Source organism: Scyliorhinus torazame, chromosome 4 (assembly GCF_047496885.1).
Source record: "Scyliorhinus torazame isolate Kashiwa2021f chromosome 4, sScyTor2.1, whole genome shotgun sequence".
Taxonomy (NCBI): domain Eukaryota; kingdom Metazoa; phylum Chordata; class Chondrichthyes; order Carcharhiniformes; family Scyliorhinidae; genus Scyliorhinus; species Scyliorhinus torazame.
In genome coordinates, this window is record NC_092710.1 from 148,458,819 (window position 1) to 148,472,961 (window position 14,143).

Sequence of the window (14,143 nt, forward strand, 5' to 3'; positions counted from 1 at the left end):
CAAGATCAAGTATACCATGAGGGGATCGATGGAAAAGTTCTAATTGAGGTGGCAGCCTTTCATTTCCTTTTTCAGGGAACCAGTTATTGTCAGCGTTTGGGCGGGGGTAGGAGGGGGAATTTGCCTTTTTAACTGGGTTAAGGTTTTGTTTTCTTTGGAGGGGGGGTGGGAGAATGGGGGGACTGGTGGGTGCATTCTGGGAATCAGATGAGGTTGGGGTTGGTTGTATTATTGTTGGGTTTGTTATAATGAAATATTTTGCTTGAATAAAAATATCTTTAAAAATGTTGGGCCGGGGTCTCAAAATGATTCCAGCTCTTGGTTCCTGGTCGGCTGCAGCGTACCACCAATCACTATTCTGAACACTTTATTGGACCAAGCCAGATTTAGGTTTCCAGATTATTTTGGTCACAACATAGGCAGAACCAGAAGATTTATGCAAGGTACCGATTATATCTTGTCTGCATATTAGAGGCAGAGTCCCTGCTTATAAGCTAAAATATATACTCAGTGTGCGAACGTTTCAATTGGCTGATCCGATAATCAGGTTTACGCTTCCAAAGTTGCAAGTTCTGCTCCATAAATATTTTTAGATAGGTCCATGGCATTACCTAAATACTGAGCGTAATTCGTTGAAGAGAAAAGTTTACCAAGCTCACTAAACATTCTTTTTAATGTCAAAAAGGCTACAAACCAAGGGATTATTCTTGTCACGATCCTGTTCACCTACTGCCTATATGACAAACTGTTATCTTGTTGACAATGCTCATTTATACTTCTAGCTGGATGTAGCTTTCCTATTTGGCTTTCCCAATAAGAGACCCTTTTCCAGGTATACATATCCAAAATTCTGATGCATCTTGCATTTGATTTTCCAAAATCTTAATTAAATTGTTATAAATACATGCACAGCAAACGCCTGAACTTTTGAAATCTGTTCCTGGGGAAGTCAGAAAATTATTCTTCTAGTATTATTGGATTGTTAAAGACAACTAGCCTCCAAACTATATCAAATGGTTTTTAAAAGGGAAATGCAATTAGAACATACTTGAAATCAGCAAATGGCACTAAAACCATACTAATTTTCTTAAATTTCCTGCAGCTACTGGGCCTGGCTCCACTAGTCAGTAAAAGTTACAACAGGAGTCGGGAATTTTTCATATTTCTCATTTGTTCATGGGACATGGGCATCGCAGGCTGTGCCAGCATTTATTGACCATCTCTAATTGCCCTTGAGGGGGCAGTTAAGAGTCAACACATTGCTGTGGGTCTGGAATCACAAGGATGGCAGATTTCCTTCCCTAAAATACATTATTGAACCAAATGAGTTTTTACGGCAATCGACAATGATTTCATGGCCATTTAATTCCAGATTTTTATTGAATTCAAATTTCACCATCTGCAGTGGCAGGGTTTGAACCTGGGTCCCCAGAGCATTACTCTGGGTCTCTGGTTTACTAGTCCTGTGACAATACCACCTTGCCACCCCCTCCCTCTGAGTAACCTTTCAAAGTTGGAGGAAAAAGATCAATACCTAATGATGTAGATCCTGGGGCTTTAAGCAAGTGGTCACATACATCTCCACTCAGCATGAATTTAGGAAACAAACTTTGATGTATCAATCAGGAAGTAACTTTTATTTATGTAGCACTTATTACTAATTACAAAAGAACTTCACAACCAATGGTTTACAGGAAGGTGCAGAATGATGGAACGTATTCACCAGTCAGGCAGCATAAAGCAGATAAATTGACTGAGGCAACCTCCCTAGTGAGGAAATAGTTGGGAAATTTATGTTCTTACAGAACGATGTAGATAATATATACATTTTCAGCTGATAATTTGCTACATTTGTAACAAGTTCTGTCACAAAAACGAATAGTGATTGATGACCAATTAAATACAAATAATCACAATGTAAAAGATTTAAAGTCGAACTGGATTCAGTTTTGAGAGTTCATTGGCAGGTATCAGGCTAAACTGGCCAATATTTAGCGAATTTATTTTAGGGTTGGAATAATGATACAAATATATTACAACAACTATTTATTTCAACAGGTAGTTACACAAAAGACACCAGCTTTTTCACAATTATCGGCAACAAATACAAACCAATATATTAAGATATTTTGACATTAAATAATGGGATATAAACAGCCCAATCCAACAATCTTTTTGAAAAAAAGTCAAAGGATACCATTATATTTATTAAACCACATTGATAACAGATTGACTGTCAAACGCACAAGTCACAGGTATTCCTCAACTCTGCCATGCCCAATTAAAATCTGTGGATTCACATAAGCAGCACAAACACAAGCAGCACAAACACAAAAAAATCTATACTTACAACAGTAAAGCTAATATTTATATTTAACATTTGAACAAATACAAGTGCAATAAATACTGACCACATTTACAGTTAGAACTTGCATCATGACAAATACTACCAAAATTACACTCACAAGATATGTTAGTTCAGAATCACAACAGTATATGATACAGAAACATTTAACAATATCACATCATATATTACTAATACATATACCATCTTGATAGAATTAACCAATACTTCAGGTACGTATTAATGAAACAAAGCATGAAAGGTGTGATGCCAGAGAGATAGACAAATGTAGAATTTAAGAATGCAATATATCTTTGAGTCGCCATTTGCCAAACAAATCTTCAAAAAGCACCTTACTTTCCTTTACAGGATGCTCTCCCGCTCTTCCCCATAGGAATCACTGGGACCAACTGCATGTAGCTCAGATGAGGTGCTACTCTTTGTGTGCTTGATAAAATTTGATGGAGCTTTAGACGCATTGCCCCGTTTAATACCTAAGCCTCGCAGGTTGTCATTCTTGAATGAAGCTGCATATGTGTCATTCTGGACTGGTGATTTTCCCACAGCTGAACTTGCTGTAGGATGGGCTACTCGAGGTGCATTCTTTACCAAGTGCTCAGGGTCACCGGCTGTTTCTCTGAATTCTTTCCTCTCATTTTCATCTGCATTCTGTAGCCTGTTGGAAGGATTGCTGTTGTTATTCAATGTCTCTGTGCTTGCTGTTCTGTTGATGTTGGTTACATTAAACATTTTGTGAGAGACAGGCCAATTTTCCTCCGGACTACTGGCTAACAGACTGCATTCAGAGGTGGAACCAGTAGGGCTCTTCTTATCTTCAGAGCATATAGACATACGAGCAACACTTGGGTCTTGAAGGCCACTTAAACTGTTGGGTATACCTCGATTATCTCTGGACTGATCATCCTCCAACTCTATCAAATTAGTTTTCTCCAACTGGCTATCATCTGCTTCATCACGGAGAGAATGGTTTGGCGAACTCTCACTGGATCGGACGCCAGAGTCTGATGAATCCTTTTTGTCAAGCATGGCATCAGAAAGATATTCCTTTGATTTGATCAGGGATCGGACAGCTTCATTTCCATGTTCAGTGGAATTGGTTTGTTTTTCATTTTTCCCTTCTGTCTTCACACCTTTAAGAAGTGGATTACAATCAGCTTCTTGACCTGATTCATCTTCACTGGGTAGTTTCTGATAATGTAAGCCTTTCAGTGTTAAATCTGCTCCTTGGAAGATATTTCCCCTGTCTGAAGATTTCTGCTTAGAGAGAAGCTTGGTTGTCAAAGGATCTGGTTTTTCATCTTCTTCAGTGATGGGATCCAATAGTGATGCATCAGATGTAGAAGCAGTGGATGATATATAATCGCCAAGATCGCTCACAGATGACTTGTTTCCACGTGGAACAGTCTCTCTCTTCCCTGCAAATGATTTTTTATCATCACATTGCTTCTGGTCAGCATCTTTCTCAAATGTGGTTTGAAAGGGAACTCCTGGTATGCTTTTCCCCATAAAAAGCTGACCAGGATTGTATGGTGCAGACAGATTAGACTTGTTAGTGTTGGCAGTTGCGGAGATGGATGGATCATCTAACTGAGACATCTGTGTAATATATTCTTTATAAGCATCTCTGTATTCAGCCTGTTGTTTGTCTGTGAGTCTGGAAAGGTCATTGGAAGATTCCAGAGAGTTGATACTTGAAGCACTTGGTGTTCTTTGATGCTGTAACTAAGAAAAATATATTTATCTAAAACTTTTATTAATGTACTTATTTTGTTAATTAAAAATCAACTAAGATGCTTAACTTAAATTTTATCTCATCAAATTCCAAATGTTTAGATGTGCATATGACTCAACCTCTCAAAAACGTGGATAAAACTGGTTCCCCATCATTGTTAAAAGATCGACAACTGAATATCCTAATGATTCTGGGATAAATGTATTCTTGGAGTGCTGAGTCACAAAGGCAAAGAAGTTTAATTCTGTGTTTAATTATCTTATCTCAGCCAAAGCAATGGTGGGTCACCAAAACTGAACACTTGTTAGGCTGGTAGGGAGGGGAGTTTGTAGATCACTATACTGTAGGTTTGTTAGAAAGTAGCATATGAGCCCGGTGGTGGCGGCTGCCCTCAAAATTTGGGGGCAGTGGAGGTGGCATAGGGGGGAAGTTGGGGCCTCGGCGTGGACCCCAAACGGGGGAACCACCAAGGTTCCCAAGCGTGGAATCCTGGATCAGCGATGTGGCGGGTTCATTAAATTGGAGAGGGTGAAATTCGCCTTTAGAGGGTCGGCACAAGGGTTCTTTAGGTGGTGGTAACCGTTCTTAGACTTCCTGGCAGAACGGTAGACGTTGGTCAATGGCAGCAGCAACTCGGGGGGGCGGTTTACTTTATTTTTGTTTTTGTTATTTACACTGAAGGGTCTGAGGGGGTGCATATACCTGTTGTGTTAAGTCGGGGTATTAATGTTAATTTATTATTTATGTACAGGGGGGAGGGGGGTATGGAGGGTTGCTTTTCTCGACTGTGTTTTGTACTTAACCCTATTGGGTTCTTTTTTCATTTTGTTATTGATATTTTATGAAAACATTAATAAAAATTATTTTCATTAAAAAAAAGTAGCATATGTAATTATCCATTGATTACAGCTTGTTTACAATGTCATCATTCTGAATAGCTTGCTAACTGACCAGGCTTTTAAAAAATTAATTCAAGGGATGTGGGCTTTGCTGACTCGGCCAGCATTTATTGCCTATCCTAATTGCCTTTAAGAAGGTAGTAGTGAACAGCCTTCTTGCGCTACTGCAGTCCATGTGATGTAGATGCACCTACCATGCTGTAAGGGGGGGTATGTCAGGATCTTAACCCAGCGACAGTGAAGGAACGGTGATATATTTCCAAGTCAGGATGGTGAGTGGTTTGGAGGGGAACCTCCAGGTGGTGGTACTCCCATATGTCTGCTGCCCTTGTCCTTCTAGATGGTATTGGTCATGGATTTCGAATATGCTGTCTAAGGAGCCTTTGTGAGATCCTGCAGTGCATCTTGTAGATGTTACACACTGCTGCTACTGTATGTTAGTGGTGGAGGGAGCAAACGTTTGTGGATGAGGTGCTAAACAAGCAGGCTGCTTTATCCTGGAATGTGTCAAGCTTCTTCAGAGAAGGGAAGAATATTTAATCATGGCTCCTCCATGCTGAATAGGTTGTTATACAGGCTAGGCTCATACATGCCCAATGGCCCTTGGGTGTGGTTAACAGGAGGTTGCTGGGCATACATATTTTCTGCCTTTTGTCTAAGATCAAGTGTGAGATCAGGAGTAATGCATGTTTTTGTCAGTTTGGATATTTTATGGCAACCATGAATTGGATTCGATTTGAATTTGAATTGTTTTTTGGAGAAGGCATGGAGATGTATTATGGGCTTGCCCATCTGGTTTTGTGAGAAAGGAATATAATTAAAAATAATAATAATTTTTCATCATGTGCCAATGCCTTCTTCATGAGGCAAGAAAATGGAGAGAGGAGGGGACCTGCAACTGACAAAAATCAGACAATTTCAGCCCAAAGCATCTGATCAATCCTTACTGTGTCTTTGTTCACATAGATAATATGGCATTGGCAGCAGCTGAATGTTCTTGCAACTTCTATCATAATATTAATATAAAACAAGGTTTTTAAACCCTGCAATTTAGTGAATGGCCGACCTGTGTGTGCACTCTTGTAGCCTTGCAAACCCAAATAAAGCAAATGCAAAACAAAACATAATTCAAGGAATATTTGCTTTCAACACATGAAGCTGCAATTATTAAGAAATAATTTAGATCAGATATGCAAGTTATTTAATTTACTTTCATCTTTTTTCACCTCACTTTTCAGTAATTTAGAAATGTATTAATTTGTATATCTATATTTTGTTCTAAACTATTGTATTGGTATGAACCTATTCCTTTCAATATAGCTGCTTTCCTACTTTCATGAAATTGATATTTTAAAATGAGCATTTCTAATTATTTTTAAACTTTTAATTTAATGTGTTTAGAACACGTAATGCAATATACTTTAGTGTTGTATTAAATTGAAGACATGAATATAATTGCTTTCTGGTATCGTGCAGTAAGGATGTGCTTTCTTCTGACATTAAAACTTTCAGACATAACCAGCACATTGAAGTTAAAATGCTTTAACATAGGGCAGCACAGTGGCGCAGTGGGTTAGCACTGCGGCCTCACAGCGCCGAGGTCCCAGGTTCGATCCTGGCTCTGGGTCACTGTCCATGTGGAGTTTGCACATTCTCCCCGTGTTTCCGTGGATTTCGCCCCCACAACCCAAAGATGTGGAGGGTAGGTGGATTGGCCACGCTAAATTGCCCCTTAATTGGAAAAAATGAATTGGGTACTCTAACTTTAAAAAAAAATGTTTTAACATGCAAAGACTTTAATGAGAGTTGAAATTTATTGAGCTAGTGTCATAAAATATGTTATACTGGTTCCAGCAATAAATGAAACACACATTTTAAATACTCTGCGAATACCTTAATGTCTGAATTTCAGATTTTTGTAATATTAAGCTATCTTTACTCACATTATTTTCCCGGCAGTGATTATAGAAATAAAGAGACAGAGGCAGGCTGATCTTCATGTCAATTCCATTTATCCAATTTTTCTCTATACACCTTGATACCCTTAACTAACAAAAATCTAAATCTTGAAAGCTTTAAACTTTTTGCGAAATAGAAATCCACAACAGTATGTGTAGGGAAAAAGTGTTTCTGATTGGCCCAGCTCTAAATTATAAATTGTGTCCCCTTATTCTGGATTTCAACTGCTCTGTACATCCTCTGTCAAATCCTTTGATCATTTTCAACACTTACATCACACCTCAACCTTCTACCCGTTTGTGCAACCCAACCTCATAATTTAACCCTTTAAGCTCCAGTATCACTCTGGTGAATCTGCTCAGTACTCAAGGCCAATTATATCCTTTTTGTGGTGTGGTGCCCAAAACTGAATGAGTACTCCCGATGGGATTGACAAAGGCTCTGCATAGCTGAAACATCCCTCCTCACCCTTTGTATTCTATCCCTCTCGAGATAAAGGGCATAATTCATTCGTAAGGTTGATTAGTAAAATGTACACCTGGACACTTAAATCCCTTTGTTGATCAACAGTTTTTAGTCTCTCACCACAAATGAAATATTCCAGTGTATCCTTATTGGATCCAATATGGATTATCGCACACTTACCCACTTTGAACTCCATTTGCCACAGTTTTGTCCTTTTATTAATCTGTAAGTCTTCTCTTAGATGATGACATTTCAGATATTCAGCGGATACAATACTAACCTGCCAACTGGAATTGCTCTGTTTTACTGGTTCTTCAATATCAACAGCTCTCAGTTCCTCAAAGCTAAAGGTGAGGCTGAAGGCTTCCTGTGGGGAATGTCCAGGAAGTTCAGGGTTTCCTGCATAATCGCTATTTGGTGCAGGGAGACTAGAACTTTGTGCTGGCACGTTTTCACCAACAGTTCTCATTTCATCTTGAAGTGCCTGTGTATCCAAGTGGCGCATGTCAAAGACCTAGGAAAAGATTAAACAAATAGAGTGCATCTATTTAGTTTTTCAATGGGATATAAGATGCTCAATTATTGCAAGAGTACAGTAAAAATTAAGTTTAACAAAACAATTTAATATTATTACCTATCGAACAAAACAAAAAAGGCATACACAAAACTGGAGTCAGAAATGTGTTTGCATTTTGTCGCATATAAAGCACTCCTTTTCCTGCTTATTCAAAATATGCCATTTAAGTATACAGTGCAGGCACAACACCAATTATTTTCTATTTCTTCACAGAGTTGCAAATAACACCATGGACAGGCAAACAATCCCTTTAAAGTGCTCCGTATTTCAGGTCTTGTTTTTGTTTCCAAGAATGTTATATAAACTATCCACACATGCCACAAACCCAATACCAATGCTTGAGTATTTGTAGGTTACAAAGACAACTAATGAATGTAAAAGCATACTCAGAATTATTATCTTTTATTTAAAAAAGAGCCAGTTAACTTTGGCTTGCACATAAATATTAGTACAAGATCAGAGGGTAATGGCCAACAGTAGAGTTTTTCTCCAATGTGGAGTCAAAGTCTTCTGGAGAGACTGACTGTGGTTAGTGATGCTGAATCCAAGTACAATATCAACACAAACCCCAAAACTGACAGGGGCAATGTCTGTAGGGAAGTAGGGTCTTCAGGCAGTTGAGTAAAATGGTAACAAAACAGATGGGTCTTTTGAGCAGAGGAGTGGGGAGCGGAAAGTGATGTAAAGTAGGTGAACAAATGAAAGAAAGTAAAGCACAATTAGCTTGCGAGTCTGGTTGCCAAGCAACAGAAAGATTTAAAGAAATATTAGAGCCTAAAGAGTTTCAATGTTTAGCTGATGGCGTCAGTCATGGTGACTAAGAAAGAAGTTGGTTTAATAGTGAAAGTGTCCACAAAATTATGGCAGTTAGCGCAGTAAAACATTTTCAAGCACTTCACAGGAGTCATCAAGCAAGATATGGCATAAGCTACATAAGTAGATATTAGGTCTGATAAGCAAAAGCTTGGTCAAAGAAGTAGGTTTGTCTTAGGGTTTTCGATGGAGAGATAGAGATAGAAAGGCAAAGAGGGGGACCTCCAGTGGTGGCCATGGAGAGAGCAGTCACTTTTTGGTAGCTCCCACTCAAGGCACTGGTTAGGGGGGAGTTTATTTCAATTCGGGCAGAGATGATAAGGTTGGTGGAAGAGATTTTGAAGGTGGACAGGAGCTACCCGGAGACCCCAGAGGTAGTGTTGTTGAGGGAGAGGAGTTTGGACTGGTGTCCACGGGAAAGCGGTAGGGCCGTTGCAGAGGGTCGGGAGGCAATGTACGAGTATGGGGAGAAGGCGAGCAAGAAGCTGGCCCACCAACACAGGAAGCAGGAGGGGGCGAGGGAGATTGGTAGGGTGAAGGACGGGATGGGAAAGGTGATAGTGGTCAAGGTGAGGGTGAATGGGGTGAATGGAAATATTTTTTTTAAAAAGAAAGGCAAATAGGTCAGGAGGAGATTCCAGAGCTTAGATGCTCAGCACCTTAAGGCACAAGTGCCAATGGGGAAAAGAAAAACTTGCATTAAAATAGCATTTTCAGCAGGCTTAGACAATGAAGTACTTTTGAACTGCAGTCACTATTGCGGTATAGGAAACACAACAGACAATTTAGTATACTGCAAGCTCTTACAATCAGCAATGTAATAATGATCAGATAAATCTGTTTTTGTGACATTGATTGTGGGCTAAATATTGGCCGAGACAACAGGGATAACCTCCCCACTCTTCTTCAAAATAGTGCTGTGTAGGGTCACCTGGGCTTCGGTTTAATGTCTCATCCAGAAAATGGCACCTCTGAAAGTAGAGCACTCCCTCACCACTACACTGGTATGTCAGCTTTAATTTTTTTGACTCGAATCAGGAACCTTGTGACTCAGACTCTAGAGTCCTCACAATTAAACCATGGCAGAATGTTGGAGCAATTAAAAACTAAGGACATGCAACAGGCCAGAATTGGAGAAACACATATTTTGTAGGGCTGGAAGAATTTACAGAGGTAAGGATTTGAAAGAATGCGGATTTTAAAATTGAGGCATTGATCAATGTGAGCCAAACGTGAGCACAGAGGTGACGAGTAAATGGAACTTGGTGCAAGTTAGGATATGGGCAGCAGAGTTTTAGATGAAAGCAAAATACTGGGGATGTTGGAAATCTGAAATAAAAACAGAAAATGCTGGATAAACTCAGCAGGTCTAGCAGTATCTGTGGAGAGAATCAGAGTTTTGAGTCCAAATGATCTGTATACAGAACAGTTCCGCATAAAACTTGATATATGATAAATATCCAAAACATAGCATTATTTTAAAAATATGTTATCGATACAGCGAATTTTCCATTTCTTCCACGTTTTTAAATATATTAATTCATTTATGAAATTAGTTGAGAACAATGCACTAATGAAAAAAGAAATGCAATTAATCTATGCCTTTTGTATTGATGAATTAAAAAAAGAAAAAGCTGATCCTACCATGTTTCTAAAAAGTTGCCAGTCACCAAAATTCATGTTTAATTCTTTCTTCAGTTCATCCAGATTGCATTGAACTAATACCCTTCCATTAATGTTTGCCTAAATTAAAAAAGAAAATGCCATTTAAAACACAAGCATCAAAATTTAACTCCATTTAAGATGGAATATTATTTTGTTTTATAGGAAAGATATAGAAGCAATGGAAAAGATGCAACATAGAGTAACTAGAATTATTACTTCTTAAGAGAGAATGGTGCAATTGGACTTTGCCATTAGAGCCATGATGATTACGGGTGGCTTTGAGTTTATGAAAGGTTATGAGGTAAACGGTAATATATTTTCATAGAGTTTTTTTCATAGAATTTACAGTGCATAAGGAGGCCAAGAGGCCTATCGAGTCTGCATCGGCTCTTGGAAAGGGCACCCTACTTAAGCCCACATCTCCACCCTATCCCCCAGGAACACTGCCTAACCTTTTTGACACTAAGGGCAATTTAGCATGGTCAATCCACCTAACCTACACATCTTGGACTGTGGGAGGAAACCGGACCACCCGGAGGAAACCCACGCAGACACGGGAGAACATGCAAACTCCACGCAATCACCTGAGGCCGGAATTGAACCCGGGAGCTGTGAGATAGTACTGCTACACTGTGGGTTACATGCAACGTATTAGGTTGTTTCTACCAGTAACATAGTAAAAGTAATTTAAGATAATTCTAAACTAATTATTTACACATAAGCTGTTGTAAGATTTGTTTAAATAGTTTATGGTATAGGAGTTCATAAATTATTTTAATGGAATTAGTTACTTAATAAAAAGGATTATCAAAGGATACGAGAAATGAGAACGAGAGTATAAAGTGGCTCATGTGAGAAAAAAAGAGGTACAAATCCAATTGAAAAAATAGTTTAATTCTGGATTATTAGGGCTTCAGGTGGATCTTGCAGATTAAAAAGGATTATGGTTAATACCTAGTCTGAATATTCTGCACAGTTCTCCCTCAATATAATCTAATTTCAGTTAACATTGCAGCAGGCTTTACACAAATTATTTATGTAATATAATTATATCGAGAGTGTTATGGCATAAAATAAAATATATTTCAAAAAATACTTTTTAGCATGATACAATAATGACCAAGTATAGTTCCCTTCAATAATTGATCCGCAGCACAGAGATTGAGAATTTGCTTGGTGACATCACAATACCAGGTTACCTCACATTGAAAAAGATTCACAAATAATTTCCTTGAGCTCCAATTTTCTCCCCTCCTGGCAGTGCTGACACAAGCATCAGTAACCTTACAGTGCATTTCCTGTAAAGTAATTTCTCTCTCTAGTCACTGCTGACAGACTATTTGTTCATTGCAGTCAAACTTAATTGTTTGCTGTTGTTTTTGTAGCTTCACATTCTTCATTTAGATGACAATGTAAAGTAGTGGAGATGAATAACAGTCTAATGTGACAACACAGGCTAAGGGTAAAAGGCAGGGGAGTGGCATTATGTGAATTGCTCTGGCAGACAGCCAACATGGATATCCTTTGTTGTAACCATCCTATAGTTCGAACATCCATCGTTGTAACCCCCATTTTTATGTCAGTTGATAGGGAGTCTGTCTTATAAAGGCAAGAGAAATTTATGCAGTCTTGTTACAAAAACTATACTTATCTTGTTGAGAGTTGAGGGGGGAAACTTCAACTCCCGACAGACCTCAAAGCTTTTGAGCATGTGCAGACCGAGAGCGGGCTGCACATGCGCAGTTCTGTAATTTTTACGCTCTTTGGGCCCAGTGCGCCTGTGCAAGAGGAAAAACAATGTGAAGACCCAGGTCAGGTGACCGGGAACAGAGCGCCATAGAAGACTCGTGTCTCAGGCATGGACTGAGAGAGGTTTCAAAGGGAGAGGAGAAAGGGATAGATCCCAAAATCCCAGAAAGGGAATAGTCATTGGAAACTGGGACAGGAAAACATCCCAGTTCAATGAAGAGAGAAATAGACTCCAAACATGAAAATTGCTGCAGGATGCAGACTTTGTGAAGGGGCCTCAGGGGAAGCCCTGAAGATCCAAGAAAGCAGTTGAACTCCATGCTGCAGGCTGCTGGGGCCAAGGCACCCATTTGGTGCAGTAGTGTTCTATTCAGCACTGCCGAAGATCCGAACTTGTGCTTGTGAATTGGTATTTTTGGAGTGCACACTCAAGGATCCACGAGAAAGGATTCTTGAGAGACAAGGACTGAAACTCTGTTAGGCAGGCCATTGTTGATGCCAACCGAGTTGGAATGACGTTTGGATCCCAGGTTAGATCTTTGAAGGTAAAAAACAAAATCCATCATGAGGGGGACAGAGTTTCAGTGAGATTGGTTGACTCAACTTTACTGACCTCTGGGTGTGTTGCTGAGAAATATATGGACTCAGTCTTCATTGCATCTATCATTTAGTGTTGTGATGTATTCGACCAGAGTTTGCTTGTTACTTCACCTGTACATCTTATTAACCCCGGAATGTTACAGGATAGATACTGTATATTGTTTTATCTTTCTGACTTTATCGAGTAAAGGTTAGGTGGATTCGCCATGCTAACTTGCCTTTAGTTGGGATTACTGGGTTACGGGGATAGGATGGTGTGGGCTTAAGAGAGTGCTCTTTCCAAGGGCCGGTGCAGACTCGATGGGCCGAATGGCCTCCTTCTGCACTGCAAATTCTATGATTCTAAGTGCGTCCTGTGTAACACATTAAACTGAATTAGGCTTAACAAAGCACATGAGGACGTGGAGTTGACCCTGTGAAGGGCCTCACTCCTAACCTCATCAGTAAGTATAGGGCCGCATTCACCCTCTAATTTTGCCCTCACACCGCTTAGCGGGGCACTTTCGTGTACTTGAAAATGCCGAAAAAAGCTGGAGTTGGGTAGCTGAAATTTATCAGCTAACTCCCTAAAAGTGGCAAACTTCCCCATCACAAACAGGTCACCAAATGCTCCAGATCCTTCACTTTCCAAGATTTAAATTTTGGGTCCAAACCAAAGGTAGGAAAAGGTGATTGACCACCATTGGATTTGAGGAAAGTCTAGCGGGGGGGGGAGGGGGGGGGGGGGGCAATGGTGCAGTGACAATGGCACGAACAGTAGAAGTACACGAACAGTAGAAGTAGTGAAGAGTGAACCGCCATTTGTCCCCAAATAGAATCGGGGTCACTGATCCACAACAAAATTTTGTGGATGTTTGCTGTCCAATAATAAAACAATAAATTGGGAGCGCCAAGCCCCCCACGGTCTGTCTAACCCTTTAACGTTCTGTAGAGCGGCTCAATTGTTACGGTGAACAAGAGTGGAGAAAGTGGGCAACCCTGCCTAGTGCCCCAATTCAAAGGAAAATAATCAAAGTATAAAGCATTCGTTAGAACATGGAAGTAGAGGCTTTATATAGTGGGCGAATCCAAGAAGTCAATTTATGACCAAATTCAAATCTCCCGAGAATCTCAAATAAATATTCACATTCCACTCTGTCAAATGCCTTTTTAGCATCAAGAGACACTATCACCTCAGGTTCAGTTACTGAGGAGGGGGAAAGGAAGACATCTAACAGGTGACGTATATTGGCTTATGATGGAATTTCACAAAGCCGGTTTGATCCTTCAAAATTATATGTGGGAGGCAAGGCTCCAACCAGAGCATTAGCATCTCAGCA

General features: G+C 39.7%; 1 protein-coding gene across 4 annotated transcripts in view; it reads right to left on the bottom strand.

The window, feature by feature from the left end:
• Positions 1-2,031: 2,031 nt before the first annotated feature.
• Positions 2,032-14,143, bottom strand: part of LOC140410523 (kinase D-interacting substrate of 220 kDa-like) — a 267,277-nt gene continuing 255,165 nt past the window's right edge. For all 4 annotated transcript variants that reach the window (XM_072498731.1, XM_072498730.1, XM_072498728.1 and 1 more), the window contains 3 exons: positions 10,455-10,553; positions 7,701-7,934; positions 2,032-4,087 (listed from right to left, as the gene is read on the bottom strand). In XM_072498731.1, the coding sequence (XP_072354832.1) occupies positions 2,708-4,087; positions 7,701-7,934; positions 10,455-10,553 (1,713 nt within the window). In that variant the 3' untranslated portion in view covers positions 2,032-2,707. The remainder of the gene's footprint in view (positions 4,088-7,700; positions 7,935-10,454; positions 10,554-14,143) is intronic.